The 24433-nt window shown below is 39.6% G+C and overlaps 1 protein-coding gene and 1 long non-coding RNA gene across 3 annotated transcripts in view; one reads left to right on the top strand and one right to left on the bottom strand.

Annotated features, from left to right (window-relative positions):
* Positions 1-21183, bottom strand: part of zswim8 (zinc finger, SWIM-type containing 8) — a 133665-nt gene extending 112482 nt beyond the window's left edge. Inside the window, exon 1 of one of the 2 annotated variants that reach the window (XM_078160824.1) lies at positions 19244-21183. In XM_078160824.1, coding sequence (XP_078016950.1) covers positions 19244-19421 — 178 coding nt within the window. In that variant the 5' untranslated portion in view covers positions 19422-21183. The remainder of the gene's footprint in view (positions 1-19243) is intronic. The other variant, XM_078160825.1, reaches the window with a different exon arrangement.
* Positions 21184-21806: 623 nt separating this feature from the next.
* LOC144458388 (uncharacterized) lies at positions 21807-24179 on the top strand. The gene is made up of 2 exons (XR_013487880.1): positions 21807-22170; positions 23055-24179. It is a non-coding gene; the product is annotated as an uncharacterized LOC144458388 (long non-coding RNA).
* Positions 24180-24433: the final 254 nt, after the last annotated feature.

Raw genomic sequence — 24433 nt, 5'->3', positions numbered from 1 at the left:
GTTACACCAAAACCTGTTTCCCCCCGGCAATATTTTTGCAAGCGCACCGTTGCTGTGGCACGGCCCAGAACGATTGTGATTGGTTGAAAGAAGTACAAGCAGCCGGGATGTTTTTTTCTCCAATCTCACAGTGAGAGTCGGCCCAGCCAGACCTTTCTTTTCTTGAGAAAGGTCTGGTGAGCAAGACTAATGACAGATATAAGCAAGATCTCTTTTTTTTTTTCTTCACAAACTGACAGAATCACATCTGGGTCTGACAAACTAGTTCCATACTGGCAAGGCCGTGAGAACAGCAAAATCATCAGTATGTTGTTCTTTCTATCCAAATTCCACTATGGTGGGTTGTACTGAATATTGAACTTTGACTTATAGTTTTGTTAAGGTATAAAAATATTGATACACAAACACTGTAACCAGTTAATAAACAAAATAAGTCTTATATATAGCTCAGTGGTCTGCCGCTGAGAGAAGAAAAAGTGATGGGTCTCACATTACAGACCACATTTCTGAGCTGCTAGTTGTGCTGTGGTTTACCTTAAATGGAGGAAAGCACTCTGTTCACAATCATACAATGCCATCCTTGATGTAGGTCTCCTTAAGTAAAAAAAAAAAAAACTGGCTCCACTAATTTAGTCAGTTACCTCATGATGAAAATGATAAGCTTAAATGATGCCTTCAATGTTCAAAACTTGGCATATTCATTTGTTACAGAATAAAAAAGTGGCTTAAGCAGAAATTTGCATTGTAACAATACTGTGGCATTTACTGAAGATGATCAATCCTGTGTGAACTCAAGAATCATGAAGTTGATGTGTGAGCGTATCCAAGCCAATCCTGTCTTAGTAGGCCGATGTGCTATACATATGATAATATACTGAATGTAGCTAGCCATTATAGCAAAAAGTAGGTGCGTTGGTATGTTTATTCACTGTCCTTTTATGCCACAAGACAAAATAAAAGCAAGGGAGGTACATTTAATAAAGCCCTGGAGGGTGGGAGTCCATGAACCCGGATGAGTTTTATTTATTATTACCAGTGGTGTATTGTAACAAAGTAATAATACTTCGTTACAGTACTTAAGTATTTTTTGGGAGTATCTGTACTTTACTTGAGTTGTTTTATTTCTGGCGACTTTCACTTTTACTTCGCTACATTCCCGAAATAAAATGTATACTTTTACCCCACTAAATTTCCCATGCACATCTTCATTACTCGTGCGGTAGCCAGTGTGGTGAATCAGGGTGGTTTGTCTTAGGCTAAGTGCATGTCATTGGTTTATCACATCATGTGCAAACACTCAAAGCAGCACGCATCATCATCAGTCAAATGTCAATTGATTCATTCATCATGGAAGAAGTGACAGCACCTGCTGCTATTCCAACCAAGACCGAAACTGATGAAAACGAGGTGCTAGAAGCTGACGAAGTCGAACTGTGGCCATATCTAAAAGAAATGTTTTCTTATGTTGGAGCCAAAGATTCTTATCGAATGAAATGTCTCTTATGCTTGCCGAAAGAAACCAAAATCCTAGCCTTCAAGAACTCACCATCCCCCCCTCGGATCTTCGCAAGTGTTGGGAGGACTCTAAAACTTCACCAGAGCCTCCCTCGGCATGAGGGTGAGTAGATAATGGCTGAATTTTCATTTTTGGGTGCACTATCCATTTAATCTACATTACTCAAACAACATGGTAGGATTCTGTATTTTCAAATCAAGTTTAAATTAACAGCTAGAGGGCGCAATAATATAACTATTCTATATAACATGTAGAGAGTATACATCAATTGTAATATGTTGCCGAGGATCGATTCAGGAAAGTGCCTACAATTTGCATCCCTACAGGTCGGATAAAGCATCACTTTGGCTACATGTCAGAAGACGTTGAGTTGATCTCAGCTGCAATTCTTCTTCCAAAATTCTGAACCATGTGGACTAAGAATGAAGCCACGATCAGAAAGGGTAAGACAACATGGAGGTAGTGGGGAAAACGTGTATGGGTGTACATTTTGTAATACTGCCAATTTCACTTGTGAAATTGGTATGGTATATGCAATTGGTATTGGTAATTAGTTGTGCCTGATCATTGTTGTTATGACTCAGACACACCTGGCATTAATCAGTTCATCCAATAGTGATGACAGGAAATAAAGAAGCTGTCCTCATTTTAGGAAGTAGTGGAGCTGTGCATATAGCCCAGTGTGGATGCATGGATAAGTGCATGAAAGTAAATTTATAAACCTGAAATTAAAACAAAATATTTTTTTCAAAACCTTGTGTTGGGGTCATGACATGTTTGAAAAGAAGCTGAACACACCTCTACCTGCCTCCGCAGCCCATGAAAGGCTATTTAGCATCACAGGAATTATGTTCAGCCCAAGAAGAGCGAGACTGAATTCTCATAATTTTGAGAACCAACTTCTTTTGAAGATAAACCGCAGATTTCTCGCTGAGTGAGTGTATGTATGAGAGAGTGAGTGTGAGTTAGTGAATGAGATTGTGTGTGTGTGTGTGTGTGTGTTAGTGAATGAGTGTGAGTTAGTGTACTCGGGGCAAACTAGCTCCAACTCGGCAATGCTGCACTGTACAGATGACGTCGAGGAGGGAAGCGCCAACGAGGAGGGTGTCTCAACACAAGTGGCAATGTTTCACCACCACCCAAGAAATGTGCACTTTTTGACGTCCTCGGGCAGACCTTCAAGAGCCCCACCACAGCTGTTACGACCACTGCCATAGCTGAAGAAGAGGTCAAACGATACCAAGCTGCCTCACCTCTACCACTGACAGATGACCCACTGGAGTGGTGGAAATCTCAGGCACAAGTGTACCCACTCCTTGCCAGGCTGGCACAAAAGTATCTGTGTGTTCTGGGGACTAGTGTACCCACAGAACGTATCTTTTCCACAGCTGGTGACATAATCAACTGTCAGAGAAGTGCACTCACCTCTGAGCATGTTGATCAGTTGCTGTTCCTGAACAAAAACATGTAAAGCAATAGGCAATCTGAATGGTTGCTTATCATGCTCATGGATGGACCGAAATGTGTCCAGGTTGTTTTGTTGACTGAGATTGAGTTTACACTAGGAATCTCAGGATTCAATGATGGCAGTGATGTTTTTCAACTAAATGTTTGTATTTTCGGTCACACCACGGAAAAAAAAATGCTGTAGAGAGGCCTCTGGTCTCACCAGTCTGTTCTGGTTTAAATGTACCAACCTTTGTTCTCTAAAGTATCCTGTGAACAATGTTCAAAGATTGCAAAGGATGCAAAGTTTTAACATGTTTTTTGAAAATCCTTTTATTGACTAAATTTACTTTTAAAAATACTTAATACTTTAACTTTTAATATTTTTAACCTCTCTAACTCCGCCAGGTCGCCGACGTCCTCGCTCCCCTCCTCTGTTAAATGGTATCTCCCACGTGCACAACGTCATCAAACCATGTGATGTTTGGTATTGCCAGATTCAGGAAGCTCTCGACTTTTCAAAAATAACATTGTTTTCTTTTATTTCTTATGTATTTCGCACCAGAGCAGCCTAAACACACATAGTCCAAAAATCGCGATGAGTAGTGACAAGTCATGTCATGCCGTTTCTGGACAGGAAAAGTTGAAGGATTACTCGCAATCCTATGTGGAGCTCTTAGCGGGGACTTAGCTCTTTTATAAAAGGTAAGAGTCTCACTCCTACCACTATTTTTGGCTGAGACACACCGTCTAGAAAGTGGGATCATAACTGTCACGTTTCATATGGCTTTATTTGGTGTTTCTGTGTCAGCTATCACAATCACACCTGATTTCAATCATTACAATGTTAGAAGCTGGTTGAGTGTTGTTTGATCAAAGACAGTACTGTTTTGAAGCCGAGTGACCAACTTGTCATTTGGAGCTCCACCTGGATCTTTTCATGGGAAAAAACACGGTAGAATGGTCATACTTTGAGCAATCTTCTTCAAATTTGAAATAAGTGTTCATTGATAGTGTGCCTACAGCCTCATAGTGTCATCTACCTGCTCAGATGAAGCCACAGACAGTTATTCATCCTGAAACACATTTTTTATTTTATTTTAGGCAAAATCTTCAATTCTTTACTGACTTCAAAGGCCCATTACTCTGTCTCTGTATCACCTAGAGTGTTTCTTTTTTTTTGATATTTTTTGGGCGTTTTAGCCTTTAATTGATAGGACAGCTTAAGTGTGAAGGGGGGAGAGAGAGAGGGAAGGACATGCAGCAAAGGGCCACAGGCTGGAATCGAACCAGGGCCGCTGCGGCAACAGCCTTGTACATGGGGTGCCTGCTCTACCACTAAGCCACTGACCTAGAGTGTTTCTGACACTTTCACAAGAAACTTCAGAGGGTTTTCTTTCTGGCAAGACCTCATGCATGCATGTAGTCAGAGCGGTTCAGAAGCTACAGTCATTTTAATTTGGGTATGTCATTTTAGGCGTTTTTGCTACAAAATGGGGGTGGAGTACAAGAGGTTTAATATCAAATACTTTTGATACTTAAGTACAGTAAATATCAGATACTTTATGACTTTCACTCAAGTAATATTCTAATAGGTAACTTTGACTATTACTTGAGTCATTTTCCAGTAAGATAACTATAATTTTACTCAAGTATGGCTTTTGGGTACTTACTACTTAGTACTTAATGCTCTAATTGAACCTCTGCTCCAAAAACCCAATCTAGACCCATCCATTCTGAACAACTACAGACCAGTCTCAAAGCTCCCTTTTTTATCAAAGATCCTAGAAAAAACTGTATTCAAACAATTAATAAATCCTCTATCAGTCAATAACTTATTCGAAAAATTCCAGTCCGGCTTTCGATCACTTCATAGCACAGAATCAGCTCTCCTTAAAGTTTGTAATGATCTCCTGTTGACTCAAGATGCCGGCGAGTGTTCCATTCTAGTTCTCTTGGACTGTAGCGCCGCATTTGACGGTAGACCGTGACATTTTAATTGACAGGTTAGAGAAGTGGGCAGGAATCACTGATGTGTCCCTGAATTGGTTCAGGTCTTACCTTTTTAACAGATACTCTTCGATATCTATAGCTGGCTCTGTTTCTTGCCCCACTAATGTCTCCTATGGTGTCCCCCAGGGGTCGATCCTGGGCCCTATTATGTTTTCCATTTACATGCTCCCTCTAGGTGACATCATCCGTAAATACAACGTCCATTTTCACTGTTATGCAGACGACACACAGTTGTACATCCCAATCAAGCCTGGTGATCAGTCTAATATAGCAGCCCTCCACAACTGTATCACAGAAATAAAATACTGGATGTCAGACAATTTTCTCCAACTCAATCAGTCAAAATCTGATGTCATTGTTATAGGTCCATCCACAACAAGAAAACTAATTTTGGAAAGCCTTGGCAATTTAACACCTCTTGTAAAACCCTCAGCCAGAAACCTCAGCGTCATTTTTGACCAGGACTTGAACTTTGAACTTAATGTAAAAAAAAAAAGTGATCCAGACATGTTTTTATCATTTGAGAAACATAGCCAAAGTCAGGTCTTTAATCTCAGCCACAGATTTGGAGAAATTCATCCATGCTTTTATTTCTTCACGCCTCGACTATTGTAATAGCTTATATACCTATATACAAAATGCTGCAGCTCAGCTTTTAACTAGGTCTAAAAAATGTGACCACATCACCCCTGTTTTAGCATCCTTGCACCACCTGCCTGTTCGTTTTAGGACTGAATTTAAAATTCTTTTATTTGTTTTTAAGGCCAGACTTGGGCTAGCCCCTGCCTATATTTCAGACCTTTTATCCTCACACAAACCAGCTCGCAGTCTGAGATCCGCTGATAAGGCCCTGCTAGCTGTTCCAAGGTCTAGGCTGAAAACAAAAGGCGACAGGGCCTTTGTAATCAGGGCCCCTAGTCTCTGGAACGATTTGCCTGAGGAAATCAGGTTTTCAGTCTGTTCCTCGTTTTACATTGCTCCTCAAGACACACTTTTACAGGAAGGCTTTTATGAAGTAATGTTTAAGTTGATGTAATGTTTAAGTTGATGTAATGCAGTGTTTCTGCTACATTCATTTAGCAGCAGCGGCACGCTGCCGAAGGCTCCTATTTAGAGATGCACCGAATATATTCGGTCGAATATTGCAAAAAAAAACACACATTCGGTATTCGGTGGAATAAGTGAAAAGCAAGGCAGAATAATAGCAGCATGTTTTGATAACGCAATCAAACCACATGCGGTGACTGACGGAGTAAAATGTCGGCAGTGTGGCGATATTTTACTCTGTCCGTCACCGCACTCGCATTTGCGACTAAAAATAGTTTTGTGCGAGCAAAATAAATCATTCAGCACGCTGTGCGAGTACAGATTTCAACCAGCAGCAGAAACGAAAGGCGAATCCCACCGGTTGTGGGTTGAACGGGGGTCACAGACACAGACAGGAATGTATTCCTGTCAAATACAGCTGCCATAGTGCTCCGCGGCACAAGATAAGGGTTACCGGCGACGGAGAACTCCGGCTCCAATAATGTCCTCTTCTTGGCGTCGTGACTGCCCAAGAGTACCTGAACAGCCAAGCCGTGGCAGCACACAGGTATGTGACGTGTCAGAGGAGAAACGAGTCGTTCACATTTCTCTCTTTGTGGCAGGTAATGGTCCACAAACCTCACTTTAGGGACTGTTCTTTACTTATGAAGGGACTGTTCTTTACTTGTCAGGGGAGGAGGGTGGCTGGTTGATTTTTATTTTATTTATTTATTTTATTTTGATCTCCCCTATGTTAATCACTTATTGATGCTGTTTTTGAAGTATGAATAAGTCAATAAGTAATTTATTCCATTGAAATATCATTGATGTATTATAGAAAAGTGATTTATCTTTTTATAAATGACAAAAGGCACATCTGCCTCATTTTTGCTGTGGTATCGTGATACTACCCAGAACCATGATATTTTCACTGGTATCGCACCGTGGGTCCCAATTTTTGTACCGTGAGAACACTGATCTGGAGGGTGTTCATCTGCAAAAACTAATGAAAAACTAAACAACGGTATTCGGTACTCAGTATTCAGCCAAGTGTTTAATTTTATTCGGCTTCGGCCACAAATTTTAATTTCGGTGCATCCCTAATATAAACACAAGCTAAACAGCTATCACAAACATACCTTTCAGTCTTACTGGCCAAAAGGCTACCTGGCCCTCCAGCAGTTACTGATCCCTGCTGTGGATGTGTGCTTTCTGCTGAACAAGAGGCTATAGCCAAGCGGCAGCTCTCGTGGCCTGGTTCTGGGGCTTTGTGCAGTGCAACCATGTATGTGTGGCTTGGCCTCTGACAAGAGCGTGTTGCTTTGCAGCGGCTTGTGCTTCAGCTCAGGGGTCATGTATGTTACTGTGCTACTGGGTTAGCGGCTAAGGAGTTTGTAGCTGTGCAGAGCCTTGTTCTTTGGTTCTGTGTGTTTTTATCCACGACTCTCTCTCTCCATCGTCCTCAGAATTCACAGCAAAACTGAAGTGGCTCCAAACACCATACGTGTAGGTTATCAGAGGATCTTCTATTTCTGGTCTGGTAAAGGCATTACTAACCATCTTGCAACAAGCTAGCTTAGCGTAGCATAGAATGTTCTGGTTTGGGGGTGGGACGGGCAGACAGCTGTTGTCTGTTCAGTCCTGTGAGGCTGCCTTGTTGAGTGCAGTGATACTGAGCATATAAAATCAAACACAGTTTAAGCAGCATATTTGATTTTCCAAATGTATGAGGACAATTCAACATATTGTTTGGTTCTTAACGTGTACTGAACAGTTCAATGGGAATCCATGTATTGTTACACTCCTAGTGTTTTATCCTGTTGGTAGGGATGTCCCGATCCGATATTCGGATCGCTATCAGCCGCTGATATTAGCAAAAAATGTGCATCGGCATCGGATCGGACTGCATGGAAAAATGCAGATCCAAGAACTCCGATCCAGTTTTTTGGATCGAAGTCCGATCCAGGTTTTCTGGCCAGCCCAGCGCTCCACGATTCAAGCAGTCCATTCCAGTGATCTGCTCCAGCACTTACTATCGATCCACCAGGCCAGCATGCAGACACACAAGAAACAGCAGCACCAGGCTGGCACTGACACTACTAAAATAACTGAAAAGGAAAGGCTGCATTGTTTGTTAAATGTCAACAATGTCTTGTGGTGTTAATCTATTTTTTATTTATTAGGGGGCCAAAGCACAAGTGTGGGGAGTCTTGCTGCTATTTTAATTTCAATGTTAGACATTTTAAAGATTTCTTGTGTTGATTTATTTTCTATTTATTAAGGGGCCAAAGCAGCCAAAGCAAACCAGCTATATTTTTTATTTAATGTTAATGTTCAAGTTGAAAGTTTGTTTATTTAACCCTGTTAACAATAAACAGGTCAGTTTCTCATACCAGCTGTTGTGGATCATTCTAACTAACCCGATTAAGTTGTTCTTGTTAGAGTAATATCGCTTGATCAAACCTTTTCTAACATGACTGACAACAAAATAAGTGAATATGTATAATACGCACTTGGATCGGATCGGTATCGGCCAAAACTCAAGGCTGTGATACTGGTATCGGATCGGAAGTGAAAAAGCTGGATCGGGACATCCCTACCTGTTGGTGAGTTAGTTGTGGGTTATTAATAATTAATTGTTAACTTTATAACATAACAATTATTGTTGTGTTATAAAGTTAACAATTACTAAGAAGGGTACACAGCTTGCCCTAACTTAAGTGCCCTTCCAGCAAACACCATAAAGTATTTTGCTGCCTTTTGAGGAGCTGCAACAACTGTTTTATCTACACACCAGTATGGCAGTATATGAAAAATTCATATGGTTCAGGAAATTACAACCAGTATACAGGAGGAGAGGACCAATGATCTGTCAAAGCAAGTCTACGATCTCAAGGTGAGTCTAGAAATGACTCAAAAGGAGTTTGATGATTTTAAAAACTCGTCTAAAATTTGGTCCAAGAACTGTAATGAAATCAGGACAGATTTAGACACAATTTGCAAAAGTTTGATCTCAACCTCAGACAAGACAGACTATCTGGATGGTCAGTCAAGACGCCATAATATTGTCGTTGATGGCATCAAAGAGTCTGAGAAAGAAAAGGTGTCTGAATCTGAAGAAAAGGTGAGAAAGCTACTCAGTGAAAAACTACATCTGGATCATTTGAAAATTGAGATGGACTGGGCTCATAGGACTGGGAAGCCAGTTGCATCATTGGAAAAGCCCCGACCCATTGTGGTCAGATTTCTGCGGTTGCAGGACAAACTTGCTGTTCTGGGTAAAGCTAAAAACTTGAAAGGCTCAGGCATTTTCATCAATGAGGACTTCCCTGAAGCTGTCCGGCAAAGAAGGAAAGAACTACTCCCAGCTATGAAGGCAGCCCATGAGAGAGGTGACATTGCATATTTGAGATACGACAAACTTATTGTTAATCCACCCACCCAAAACCCATCACAACAAAGCAAGGCCAATGCTCAGAGTTTGGCTCATTAGTCTTCATCATTTGGCATTTGTATTGTATTTTGATGACATAATCACACATTTACAGCACATTATTCTCTACACACACTATGGACTACAACAAATCTGATTTTGAAGGCCAGACCTTTGAGCCTTTTGATCCTTCAACAACTGATGATTACAATTTTGATGTTGACCCTGACCTGAATTTTTTTTCATCATTTGATGTTTCTAACCTTTGTAGTTTTTATAATGAAACTAAGTTTAATGACTTATGTGTTTCTTTGCCTCCTAATATATTTTCTACTTTTCATCTGAATATTAGAAGTCTTTCCAGCAACTATGACAAATTTATTCATTATTTATCCTCACTCACTCATGATTTTTCTGTTATTGCTTTATCAGAAACAGGGCTTACAGAAAACACCAGAGAAATGTTTAAATTACCTAAATACAATTCAGTTCATCACATAAGGGAGAATCGACCTGGTGGTGGAGTATCCCTGTTTATTCATGGTGACTATGAATTTAAAATTAGGGATGATCTCTCTCTGAAGTCCGATAGGGCTGAGGTGGAATCTGTTTTTGTAGAGCTCTCTGGTGTCTCTGGTGGAAAGAACGTTATTGTTGGTGTTGTTTATCGCCCACCTGACTCTGTCATCAAAGAGTTTAATGAAAGTCTGTCCAGTTCTCTTGACCGGATAAGCAATGAGGATAAAATCTGTGACATCTTAGGGGACTTTAATATAAACCTTTTTAAAAATAAATCAGATAGCCCCACTGGGGATTTTATCAATATTCTAGTTATTTTTTCCCTATTATCTACAAATCTACTCGAGTTAAAGAAAATTCTGCAACTTTGATTGATAACATCTTAACAAACTCTTTGAGTGAAGGAATGAAATCAGGGGGTTTGTATTCAGACTTGTCAGATCATTTTCCCATATTCCAGTACTCTTTAATCAAGGTGAATAAAGCTAAACATACCCAGAAAATAATGAACAAAAGAATTATGAGTAAGTCAAATATTTCTAAATTTAAAGATATGCTTGCCAGTATTTCATCGGATGATGTATATGAGCAAAATAATACTGATTGTGCATATCAAAATTTTATGGAAGTTGTGAGCTGCAGTTTCAACAAATGTTTTCCAATTGGCAGTTCCACCAAGAAATACAGCCAAGGTTTACCACTAAGTTACTAAAGCTGTTGAGGACAAAGAATAAACTTTACAGAAAATATGGCTCAAATCCTACTCCTCTTATCCATGGTGTTTATAAATCATTCAGAAATAAATATATTCATTCTATTAGATCTGAAAAAAGGAAATATTTCAGTGAAAAATTCAAGAGGTGTTCAAAAGATATTAAAACCACATGGAAGGTAATAAATCAGCTGTTGCAAAGAGAAAAGACTACCCCTGAGCTACCTTCAGTTTTTTTGGATGGTGAAAATTCTCTAAACAATCCATTTGATATAGCTCAAAAATTTAATAATTTTTTTTGTTAATATTGGTTTTAAATCGGCTAGCCAAATTTCTCCTTGTCATGGTAATCCACTGGACTTTATTTCAAGAAAATTTCCTATTATCTCTTCATTCCAGCTCCCGGATATCCAAGAAATAAGTGACATAATTGATGAACTAAAAATATCTTCGGCTGGTCACGACAATATTTCTACATTTCTTGTCAAACAAGTGAAGCAGTCAATATTGCAGCCACTTACTTATATATTTTCCTTGTCTTTGAAAACAGGAGTTGTGCCAGATGATTTAAAAGTTGCTAAAGTTATTCCTTTGTTTAAAGCAGGTGATCCATGTTGTTTTAATAATTATAGACCCATATAAATTTTGCCATGTTTTTCAAAAATATTAGAAAAAAATGTACACAAAAGGATTCTGTTTCATCTAGATTCGAATTCAATTCTCTACAAACACCAGTATGGTTTCCGTAAAAATCATTCCACTTATATGGCTCTGCTTCACCTGGTTGATAAAGTTACCTCTGCATTTGAAAATAAGGAATTTACTTGTAGTATTTTCATAGACTTTTCAAAAGCTTTTGATACAGTCAACCATGATATTTTATTGGAAAAGTTGTATAAATATGGTTTTCATGGTACTACGTATAAATGGATAAAAAATTATGTCTCTAATAGAAGACAGTTTGTTTGTGTTAAAGGTTGCTATTCCAACAAAGCCAATCTTCTCTGTGGGGTTCCACAGGGGTCCATTCTTGGACCATTGTTATTCCTTATTTATATTAATGATTTATCAAATGTTTCAAATAGTCTTTCTCCAATAATGTTTGCAGATGACACAAACCTAGTTCTCTCTCATTCAAATTTCAATTCAATGATTAACGATGTTAATATTGGCTTAGCTGCTTATGCTACATGGTTCAGATTAAATAAACTATCTTTGAATATAAAAAAGTCCAACTTTATGATTTTCAGTGGCAAAAAAATCATATCCTAAGGAGTTATCTAAAATTAAAATTGAGTCTGTTGAGTTGTCCCAGGTGTTAACCACAAGATTCTTGGGAATTATTGTTGATGAGAAATTGAATTGGAGAGAACAAACTGACTGGGTCACCAGAAAAATAAATAAATCTATTGGTATATTAAGGCGCGTTAGTCATCTGGTTACAACAAGCTGTCTCCTTACTCTTTATTACAGTTTAATTTATCCCTATCTTTCATATTGTAATATAGTTTGGGCTACTACTACTACTACTCTCCACAAAATTTTGGTTCTCCAGAAATGTTTTGTTAGGATTGCAACTCGATCACAGTCTCACATCTCATCTGCTCCTCTATTTCAGAAACTCCAGATTCTTACTGTTTATGATATTAATATTTTTCAAATATGTGTTTTTGTTTATAAAATTCAGTTAAGGGAAGGGAATATTCCTGAGCAGTTTAAGACTTTAAATCAAATTCACAGATTCACTCTTACTCAACCCGCCACTCCTCAGATCTTCATCCTCCTAAATTTCTCACTCGTAGGGGTCAATTTTCGATAAGATTTAGGGGCATTAAATTATGGAATGTTTTTTTTCCACCTGGTAAAAAAATCTTCCTCTTTAAAATGTTACAAAAGATGTTTAAAAGACCATTTAACTGCTGTGTTGTAACTATTTTCCCTAATGTATTATTGTTCCTGTATCTTGTATGGGTCTTATTTTACTTTATTTATTTAATTTGTTTGTTTTTGTGTCACTCACATGTACCATTATTGTTTGCTCATGAGTCCATTCAAAACACTCATATACACACACACACACACATCACACATTCACATTCATATGTATTTATTTTGATTTTTATTATTTTTATGACTATATATATTTTGTATATTTAGTTTGCCATCATCATTTTTTGTATGTTAATTTTGTGCTCTACATAACATTGACATTTCTCCTGTTTTAGCTTCTCTGCACTGGCTCCCTGTAAAATCCAGAATTGAATTTAAAATTCTACTGTTAACTTATAAAGCTCTAAATGGTCAAGCTCCGTCACATCTTAGAGAGCTCATAGTGCCATATTATCCCACCAGAACACTGCGCTCTGAGAACGCAGGGTTACTCGTGGTCCCTAAAGTCTCCAAAAGTAGATCAGGAGCCAGAGCCTTCAGCTATCAGGCTCCTCTCCTGTGGAATCATCTTCCTGTTACGGTCCGGGAGGCAGACACCGTCTCCACATTTAAGATTAGACTTAAGACTTTTTCTCTTTGATAAAGCTTATAGTTAGGGCTGGCTCAGGCTTGCCCTGTACCAGCCCCTAGTTAGGCTGACTTAGGCCTAGTCTGCCGGAGGACCCCCCTATAATACACCGGGCACCTTCTCTCTCTCTCTCTCTCTCTCTCTCTCTCTCTCTCTCTCTCTCTCTCTCTCTCTCGTATTCTATTACTGCATTTTGCTAACTTGGCCATTCTGGATGTCACTAACTCAGCTTCTTCTCCGGAGCCTTTGTGCTCCACTGTCTCTCAGATTAACTCATATCGCAGCGGTGCCTGGACAGCGTGACGTGTGTGGTTGTGCTGCTGCCGTGGTCCTGCCAGATGCCTCCTGCTGCTGCTGCCATCATTAGTCATTAGTCATACTTCTACTGTTATTATACACATATGACTATTGTCACACATGTATACTGCCAGATATTAATACATACTTTCAACATATTGTACCACAGTAGCCAGAACTATAACTACAATATTATTACTTTCAATAATATTGTTGTAAGCTACTGTCATTACTCTCTCTCTCTCTCTCTCTCTCTCTCTCTCTCTCTCAATTACTGTTAATTTATTATGCTGATCTGTTCTGTACGACATCTATTGCACGTTAGTCCATCCTGGAAGAGGGATCCCTCCTCAGTTGCTCTTCCTGAGGTTTCTACCGTTTTTTTTCCCCGTTAAAAGGGTTTTTGGGGGGAGTTTTTCCTTATCCGCTGGGAGGGTCAAAAGGACAGAGGGATGTCGTATGCTGTAAAGCCCTGTGAGGCAAATTGTGATTTGTGATATTGGGCTTTATAAATAAAATTGATTGATTGAAATTTTAAAATATAGGTGGAGGCTTCAAATAAGCCTACTGGGTTTTTCACCTCTTCCTGCACCATGTACTATTTATCTGTTATTCTTGTGTATTTTTAAACTGTGCAAAAAAAACTTAACTAAACTAAAACTAAGGATGAACTGGTATACCGCCCGGCACTAGTTCACAGTTTTAACCTTTTTCTTTGCTTTTTTTAAGATGTGGGTTGAAAAAACAGAACTGATTCTGCCTCACATTGTCACATCATCCATCTGCATCATCCATCAAACTGTGGAGCATGCACAGAGCGCCTCGGCCAGTTTAGCTCTGATTGACTACAGGCAGGAGTAATGGGACTCCCAATCACATTAGCTGGGTGTGTTAAGTGCAACACATACCGACGCCATACGCCGTGCGTCAAAACGCCCGCCTCCATTATATTCTATGAACAAACCCACACCGGCGCCGGTGTTCTGACGATTTCTGCTGCTTTGTCGAAAATTGCTACCGCTGCATAAACCGATGGGTCTGTCTATCGATTCACGCTACTCTATCAAAAAATGCTACTTTATGGTTTTCTATCTGTATATACAATAAAGGCATAAAATAAGTATTTTCTTTTCTCATTTGTCTAATGTACAAAAAGTGTCATGAAATTAATATTTCACGGGTAGTGTATTTTGATGGATGAAACACTTGGCATCAAATAATGCTCCCACTAATCAATGCATTCATGTAAGACTACTAATTACCTCACTGCCACTGTAGGATTAATGGCAGCATATTTAGACATACCATTTTAACATTTTTAATCAATATTTCAGGGGTAGCATATTTTGATAGTCCAATACCACCCTATCAAATAATGCTCCCACTACTCAATGCATTCATGTAAAACTACGAATCACCTCACTGCCACTGTAGGATTAATGGCAGCATATTACATGCTAACTTAACTTCTTAAATAGGCCAAAAGCGCAAAGAAAATGGATTTTGAGGATGTTACTCACCGTTAACAACAGCGTGGACTGACGAGTAGCAAAAATTTATGGGCGTGGAAACGAAACTTGGAAAATCGGCTCTGCGCATGCGCAGAACCACAAAGCAGCACTTCGACAGGTAGGGGAAATCGACAGAACACTGGCCGACACGCCGCACGGCTCTGCTTCAGCCCACTGCTCTATTTCCAGCTCGGCCGGCGCTGCGAGAAAAGCCTTTCATGTGTCGGCTGCCGTAGTTTCATTTGCAGCTTTTCAAAGGGGTATCTGGATGCTTAACGTTTTTCAAATTTTTTTGATAAGAAACTCACCCATGAAAGCCAAGTTGTTGTTGCCTCAAAGTTTTTCCTCTTCTTCTTCCGTTACTAGCAGCTGTCAACCACTGGCAACTTGTGTTGGTACAGCCACCTAGTGGGCTGGGGTGGGAAATACACTTTAGTGTCGACGGTGCTTCGGTGCGCTGCGCGCCACTGCCAATGTGTGTTGGGGGCGGCACTTGACGGCCACAGCACCGCGCCGGCGGCACTGTGTGTTGCACTTTAGTCCGACTAACTTGTATACCTGTATTTCAAAAAGTTCTGTTTTAGTCTAACTACCACAATGAATTAGGGATGCAAATTATAGATTAATTCATTAATCGATAGTTGTTTCATCTTATTGATCGATGATCGATTAATTGATAAGCGGCGATTTTCCTGAGAAGCTGAATTTCCGTCTGAATCAATAGGCTCTATCTACATAAAAAGCTATATCTTCCTTATGATATACAGAAAAAATGCAAATCAAATGCAAATATTCCTTAATCAAAGATTTATTTTGGGATATATTTGGGATACACTTGAGGGCAGGCAATAGCATTTTGGTAGCATATCAAAGATATTCTGAACGGTAAATATCAAAATATTATGCAGGCTACTTAACATGAAAATAAATTGAGCATTCTCTCATCTGTGACATGGGAAACATTAAGTAAGGGATAATGTATAGTGAGCCGGTGACTGTTGAAAAATAACTCCCAACTCCCTGAAGGGAGTTATTTTTCAACTGTCACAGGCTCACTATACATTATCCCCACTTAGAACATGGCTTAGTACTAAAACATTCAGTGATGTGACACAAAATAATGATTAAAGCACATTTTATTGATTCAAAATTAGCAAAAAGAAATGTGTCTGTACATGGCAACGGCAGCCTAATGATAATATTGAATTCACCCTTCGCTAAGGCCCACCCCCCTTAGTTACTGTTGCTAAGTCCAACAAACGTTCGGTTTCGGAGCTAGACTGGCATGGCACTCCCACTGTCGCTAACTGCACTCCATGGAGAAATACTCTCAAATTTCTACAACATGCATTTGAAGGATATATTCAGGATATCAGACACCCCCATGCCGTTCCCAGCACAGACACACAGCTGGTTGAATATCAGCAAAGTTTCCCTGCTTCCCTTCACTGGTTCCTGTACAGCAGGGTCGGCCTTTTTTCACTTTTACAATCATTAAAACGAAATTGTGGAATTGTTGTAGTTTAAAATACTACCACATATTGTGCATTTGGCGTCTTTGTCGTCATTAAACAACTTAAAATGACTCCACACTGCACTATGTCTTGTCCGCTTCATCATGCCGCTTCGTGATTATGTTGTTCTCGTCAGAGCCCTGCTTCTCGTGTGTTCTCGCGTGTGCGTCAAGTACATCTGGCGTCAAGAGTGCCCTCACGTGGACTGGCGGGGAATTACGGGTTTAAAAACGCAATTAATTGCAATTAATTTATTTTAATCGAGTAATTTTTTATCGACAATTAATCGATAATCGATTAATTGTTTGGATCCCTACAATGAATCAATATCTCTAATGTCATGGAAACATACTGACAGAGATGCCGATTTGCAGTGGACTAATTTTATCACATAACCTATGAATTTGCCCAAAAAAACGTAGGAACGTTGCGGTGGATTTTTTACTTAAAAAGTTATGGACATGGCAGATTTGCATGGGATTAAGATCACAGAAGGCACCAGTAATTATCACAAAGTACAAGAGGTCCGTAGGAAATACTAGCTCTGCGTGAGTAGGGCTAAAGATGGAGCTGCTTTGAGCATTTGGCACTATTGTTGTTAAAATACTATTGTGTCTATAAAAGAAACTCTATTATTAGTCTTTGTTATATAACAACTGAAGGCAAGCCATTCACAGCACACATCATGTTTTAGAAGCTCTTGGATATTAAAAATCATGTAGTGAGCATATACAAAGCATAATTTGGAGAAGCGTTAACAAGACAAATTTCCATCTTTGAAAATTGTGAGAGGTTTAATTCAGTTTGTTATTCTGACTGAGTTCTTCTTCTGAAAATTAAGAGTAAACAGCCATATGCACTGTAAAAGCAACTAGATTCATTGACATGCACCAGTTGCTCTTCCCCTAGCACACAGCTTTCTGCCTGTTGACAGGTTAAGTAAACAAGAACATGGAGAACTCACTGCAAAATAAACTGAGCATGAGGTTGCTGTGAAGCATGAGCATGTCCAACACACAGACAGGCTGAAGACTGTAGGCTGACTGACTGACTGACCGGTCAGGAAACACATCTACTGTACCTGTAACCACATAATGATCAAAATTAACAGTACAAGTGCTCTTCCAAAACACTTTCAGACTGTGACTTGAGAGGTGTTTTGCTGACTAATTTGTTAAAAAAAAACTGCCCCTGTGCTTTTGCTTAAATCTTAAAAAGTTCTGCTTTGAAATTAGTTATATTACATGCAGTGCCAAGGCTTCAGACATGTGTCTTGAATTCCAGTTTTCTGTGAGGTACAGATCAGGGCTGGTCTTGTGACATCACTGATGATGCCCACAGCCATTGACCAGTTGACAAATTGTTGTTTCTAACTAAAAGCAAATCAAATCTTGCCTCTACATCATTTTCCTAGTTACACAAGCAGTCATTGTCCTCTGTCTGATTAAACTGTCACTTTCTAGTTTTAGAACACTAATATTTCCCCCCCCTGCCATTATTGTATTATGATACATCTATTTACCAAAGGACTGACACACATTTGATGCATTACTTTTTCGTTTTACAATTGACAGTCATTATTCCCAAGTCTTTAGTGGCACAAGCTACAGTATTTCACAGATCACATGGTTGAGATCATCTGTAATATTTATCTGTCTGTTTTACCCTCTTTGACAACAAAGTAGTTTTGTGTGTGCTGTCCCCCAAAATGATCCCCTTCTGCAAACCAATTTGCTGGAAAGCTTCAATGCTTCATGAAGCTTCACCTCACATCACTATTTAAAAAATATGCAAAGCAATAAATGAACAAAGCCAAGAGGTGCAGATGAAGTGCTGGACCTAGTTTTTTACTGAGCTGGAATAATATTAGCTACAGTCACAGTGACTGGAATATTACCACACTGACCGGTCAGTTCCTCTGATGCATCACATCAATTGTTTTCTGTACTGGTTTATATAAAATAAGTGTGTTGTACAGTGGCGTAAGGTGGTTAGGACGGGCTCCAGTGCACACTGTTGTGATGGGCCCAAATGCACACTAGTTACTAGTTATAGGCGCACACACACACACACACTACTGGCAACTATACAAAATCTAAAGGAATATAATTTAAGGAGCTTTGCGACTTTCCCTCCTGTTTGTTTCTCTCTTGTCCTTTCTTACTGCCGCTTTTCTGTTTAAAAAGCATTACTGCTTGCTGGGTTTGCAGATATGCTCAGCTTGCCTAAACTAATTTACGATATCATATCGTCTTGTCACATGATAAAATAGAGACTTGACATTAGTCGACATCAACATATATGTTACCCAACAATCACCACTGCATATCTGTATATGACAAAAATATCAAGAGATTAAGAAATTATTCATATATATGTGTGTGTGTGTGTGTGTAGAAATAGATATATAGAATGTCACTGACTATTTTATCCAATCTATATACACCTGTGTCTGTGTGTGTGTGTGTGTGGGGGTAGATTGTAGTCAAATGTTTATGTTTGCCTTGTTCAACTTTGCTGTTCTTGTGTTTAACTGTTATGCGAGCAACAGTCAAATTCAAATTCCTTATGTCAAATTCTTTGTATATGTCCACATACTTGACCAATAAAACTGATTCTGATCATGATTAACACGAGTAAAGCCTATCATACTCATTATGGAAATTCATTAGTATTAATAATAAAAGTATTCAAAATGAATAGAAATGTATGTGTGTAGAAGTATGTCCTTCTCCAACCTTTAATCTTGACCGTAGGGGAGTTGGGTCCAGCGGACTGCTTCCTCCATCCCCTCCAGTTTTGACAGAGGCTCTCGGCCTCTGAAATGAAGGAGCACAGAGAGTCTTCCTCGAACCGGTCCGAGTCTTCGAAGGAGAACCTCTCCCCATCCTCCCACTCGGCAAACATCAGTTCCATTACATCCACTTTTTAAATGCCTTGAAGTCCAGGCGACTGCAACTTGGGGCCACGGCCTTTCTACAGTCTAAAAATCAAGGGGAAACTCTGCGGACAGAGTCCAACACTCGGGGAGAATCAAGACTCAAGACTGGGGGAGGGGAGGCCACTAGTAACCAAAACACAGCTGAGAGGCTTACCGCTGGGCCCTCACATACAGCTACATAATACTAGCTGACAATGCAGTGGGCTCCTTTAAATAGCCTGTTGCAACATATATATACACGGCAAAACTACAATTAAAAAGTATCTTTACGTCGCTTCTCCCATATTTAGAGCTGGTCACTCAGGCTATATATTCAAATTAAACTATTAGTCATTTAGATCGATGAAATAATTCACTCCATGCTGCCTGGCTGAAAGTTGGCTCTCTTTTAACAGAAGGCCCTGTCTCTATTTGAGTGTACTATTGTCGACTGCTGCCGCTGAGAGGACAAACGAGCCAAAAGTATCGTTACTGTCTAGCAGAACTAGGAGTTTTCAATGCAAAGCTGAAAATGCAAAGCCCACTATGAGGCTAAGTACGATAATACGCCATATGGAGTTACAACAACGCTGGCAAGAGGCTCGCAATGTGATATAATCTTTAAGAAGTCACCAAGTTGTTTTCCTTCATCCCGGCGTCCTCGTCTTTTCTGCCAATAAACTGGACTACAATGGATATCTGAGCCATCAATTGTAACGTTAACTGTTATAACAGTCCCGAAAGTGCTCGATCACTTTCATCGCAAAATATTTTAAACGAGTCGATGTCCAAAAACATACGTTACGTTAGCGTTGGTACTGCCAAGTGTCTTATTTGTTCTGTATTTAGTGTGCTAGTTAAATGTAGTCATGTTGTATTGCTAATGCAAGTAACATTTAGCAACGTTAGCTGAAAGGCTAATTACGCAAATAACTACATAGTGAGATAACACAAACAGCTGTCATCTGCTGCCGACGACTATATTGAGGTTAAATTTGGTTTTGAACCCAACGACAGGTTTGTTCAGGTCTGTTTACCTTCGTTCTGTTTCGGTACAACTACCTTTCATTAGCTAACGTTATATGTATTAGCACTAGCAAGCTAACCCCCAAACGGCTAACTTCAGCTAGCTTGAATAACTTAGCTGTTTGTTTACATTTACTATTGATGATTTACATTTATCGTTCTGTAAGGACTAACGTTACATGCTTATTTCGATCGCACCTTTTCAGGACTTTTGCATTTTCCTACGTTACATACGGTTCACATCTCGAAAATACCCCCCCCCCCCCCCCCAGCTCAATGTTTTCCTTTCTTTGTATTAGTTTAAGAGCCTCCTCTCTCGGTAAGGCTGGTATATTCCTCAGTCAGCTCTGGTGCAGAAATCCCGGTGAGTCCTTCAGATAAGTTAGGGTTCCTCCCGACTGACACCGGTTGTGCTGGCGTCTTATAATCGTCTCTGCCTCCAAATGACAACGGGATTCCCAGATGATTTCTCGTATCCCTCTCGTCCAGGCTCTGTTAGTGTGGATCAGTCTGCCTGCCGGGGGAAGATGGCTCACCTCTCTAGCAGCTCCTCCACCATCAGCTGATCACAGCTTCCGGCTGCCAACTCTACACAGGCAGTAGCTCAATTCGAATGGGAAAGAGTGCCGTCAGGTGAGGTGTCAACAAATCGAATATACTCAAGTATAGTGCCATGTAGAGCTCACTGACAGTTGAAATATGATACCGCGCGTTTAGATTCTTGACTCTTCATTACTCCATAAATAACTCGTAATCCCCGAACGTGACCTCAACAGCCTCTGGCCACTTTACCAGGGGCACACTGCATGAACGTGTCCTGTTGTTGTAATTATGGTGAGTATGGACCATAGTTATTTCAGCAGTGGTGAAAGAACTTTGTAAATCCTTAACTAAATTAAAAGTAGCTATACCATACTGTAATCAGTAGGGGCAAGCGGAGATATTAGGTTCGTTCCAGATGAGTCAGTCCTGCGCAGATTCGATCACCGGCGATCGTCGCACAATGCATGCCGGTTAGTTTTGTGCCCGACTTCAGCCCGACTTGCTCTGACGTATTACAAAAGTGGACTTCGATAAAACCGCGAGAGCGAGGCGGCCACAGTTTTTAGAGCCAGGCGCTGCAGTTGGGCCCAATTCCAATCCGGCCCCTAAAGACCAAGCCCCAACCTCCGGGGGAGACGAGTGAAACCAATGCGGAAGTGCCAAAAACTGCAGTTCACTGACTGTCCACTTGAGGCTGGCTCCGGAAGTGAGTCAATTCCCATAGACCCCCATGTTAAAATACCCAACTTTAGAGCAGAAATAAACATGTTTACAGCCTGGTACAAAAAATGGTTTTGGTCTCTATAGTTAAGTTCCCCTTTCATGACAACTCTGGGGGGGGATTTTTTTCTAACTCTTCCGTTTAAATGTTATTAAGGTTTGAAATTGCGCATAATTAAGGGCGTGGTCACTTTGAGTGACAGGTCGCACATCACGGGTGGCTAACTAGCATGCTAATTAGCCGCTGGCTCCGCTGCGGAGCTGAGCCTCGACTCGGCCGTCTGCTCGGCGTCATCTCAGCCAATTCGTGCCCATGTTCAAGGCATTGAACCTGTCCTCTCAGCCGTGTTTGTGCCTTTCGGATAATTTCTCAGGCAAATATTGGAGTAATATGGCTTGCTGTTCGACTAATTATACCAGCAGACCGTCCAAGAAGTCTGTGCTCCAGGTTTTTCGGTAAGTGCAATTCGGAAATTCTAGTATTATTTTATTTATGTTTATATGTTAGCACTAATTAGCGGGTATCGGTGTCTGCGGTCACTACGGCCACCACCTAGCTTGTCAGCAGCGTGTATCGGTGTCTGCGGTTACCACCTAGCGTGTCAGCTTATTATTATATTATTAAGTCTTTATTTAATACATGTAAAATCACGTTGATACCAGAGGTCTCATTTTCAAATGCGACCTGTATCACAGCAGCAACATCCACATCAAGTTACAGAGCCACAGACAACACGATACAACACAAGCTTAGCTCGTTAACTAGCTAACCAGCCAGCTAACGGTTAGCCTTCGAGCAAGACGCCAGTCCGGGGATGCATCGAAGTTAGAGCCTGACAGAGAAGTGTTAGGATGTAGGCATTTAGGGAGAGAATATTTTGAACAAAAGGCTGAGACTGTGTGAGGTTTGAAAATAAAGGTCCACCACGTTAGTTAGCTAACGTGTTGCAATGTTAACGTTGTCATATGAGCAGTGTAACGTTAACGTAACATTAAGGCTATACTTGTGTATGTGAATTAAAAAGTGGCGAACTGTGTGAAATTACAATAAGGTGTGTAACGCAATTAAAAAAAACAACTAATGTGACATTTGACTGTCACAATATAAAATGTTAATAAGATTAGTGTATGATAAAGGCCTGTGCTTACACAAAAATAGATAATGCACAGACAGAATATGAGGACTGTGATGGCCACCACCTTTTTGTTTTGCTAAAATAAATTGATTATGATCTGTTGAACATTGAAGTAAGTTAAGTTGTATTGTTTGCATGTGAAGGAGTCTGAAGTAGGTAGCCTAACACATATATTACTTTTAATATCTATTTGTCTGTGTAAAGTTTTCCTCTAGGTGAACCAGACAGACCGGACCAGTGGACACTCAACACGAGGAGACAGAATGGACTCCAAACAAGACTTCCCATCTGTGCAGTGAACACTTTGAGAGTCATCACTTCAGCACTGACTCCAGGATAAAGACACCTTTTTTTCATACAGTACCTCACAAAGAGTCAAGAAACTTATTAGTTTGAAATGATGAATTATTGTCCATAATACATTTAAATGCATTACATAAATTACTAATTGTCATACATTACTAAGTACTCGATTAGGGCACAGCTTGCTCTGTACTATTCCTGATAAGGTGAAATTACTGACACACCAGTGCAGTTTAGTGTTCCCCTGATGCAAAAGGCCAAATGAAGATTTTATCAATCAAGGAACATGACATGTATTTACCAACTTTAACATTTTAGTGCATTTTATGCAAAGACCCTTTATCAAAGTGAGAATTACTACCTTTTCCCCCACACACAGTCTGTGAAGAACCAATGGAAAAAATATTCTCATAATGAGACAGCTGAACATAGCATGATTCCACAGTGGCAGTGAGCTTTGGTAACAGTTCAGTTTCCTTTTGATAGCAACAATTATTTTAATGTGGATGAATTGCATACTGTACATTCATACTCCACTTGTCTTGATAGTACAGTTAAATTTAAAATCACATTCAAATATAAAGTTGAATATCTACAGAACTTAAACACAAAACTCTTTTATGAATGACAGCCACTTACTCAGCAATAAGATCATTTTGGTGGTGAGTGGGCTTTTAACCAAGACAGGCTGTAGTCAATGTTTTCTACCTGTGTTTCTAACCTGTCATCTTTCTCTCTTGTCAGACACTTGTGGAAAGTTACAACGCCTTGACCAATGTGATATTTACTCCACAGTAAAGAGGTTGTTTAACAAGAAATTAAGATTTTGCAAATTATGACACTGGGTCTGTTATAAATCTTTTAATTTATTTCATGTGTACTTTTTGTAACATTTTAAAATGGATGTTTTCATGAATGCAAGCTTTGACTTAATTTTGTTAAACTGTTTGTGTAATGGTTATAATTTTTGCTATATAAAGTGGATCAGACAAAATTTACTTTAGAGTAAAAGCAATTTTTTTGAAAGCTGTCTTTCATCAGTTTCCTGTGATGATTGGAAATACAGTGGTGATTTAAACCTTTAACAAAATATAATTGTTATTAATGGCATCTTAATGTTTTCATTTATGTCTTAACATTTACCCAAGTTTGCATTTATCTTAGCAGAATGTAAAAAAAAAAAATGAAAAGCTGATGTTATGTGCTGGTTTTGTTTGGACAATTCTTTAAGACAAATGAAGAAAATTCACTGAGGAACTATTCTCCTTTTGTGAAAAACA

The sequence above is a fragment of the Epinephelus lanceolatus genome, chromosome 17 (assembly GCF_041903045.1).
Source record: "Epinephelus lanceolatus isolate andai-2023 chromosome 17, ASM4190304v1, whole genome shotgun sequence".
NCBI lineage: Eukaryota > Metazoa > Chordata > Actinopteri > Perciformes > Serranidae > Epinephelus > Epinephelus lanceolatus.
Note: the sequence above shows the minus strand (reverse complement) of the source record. Positions and strands in the feature narration are given on the sequence as shown.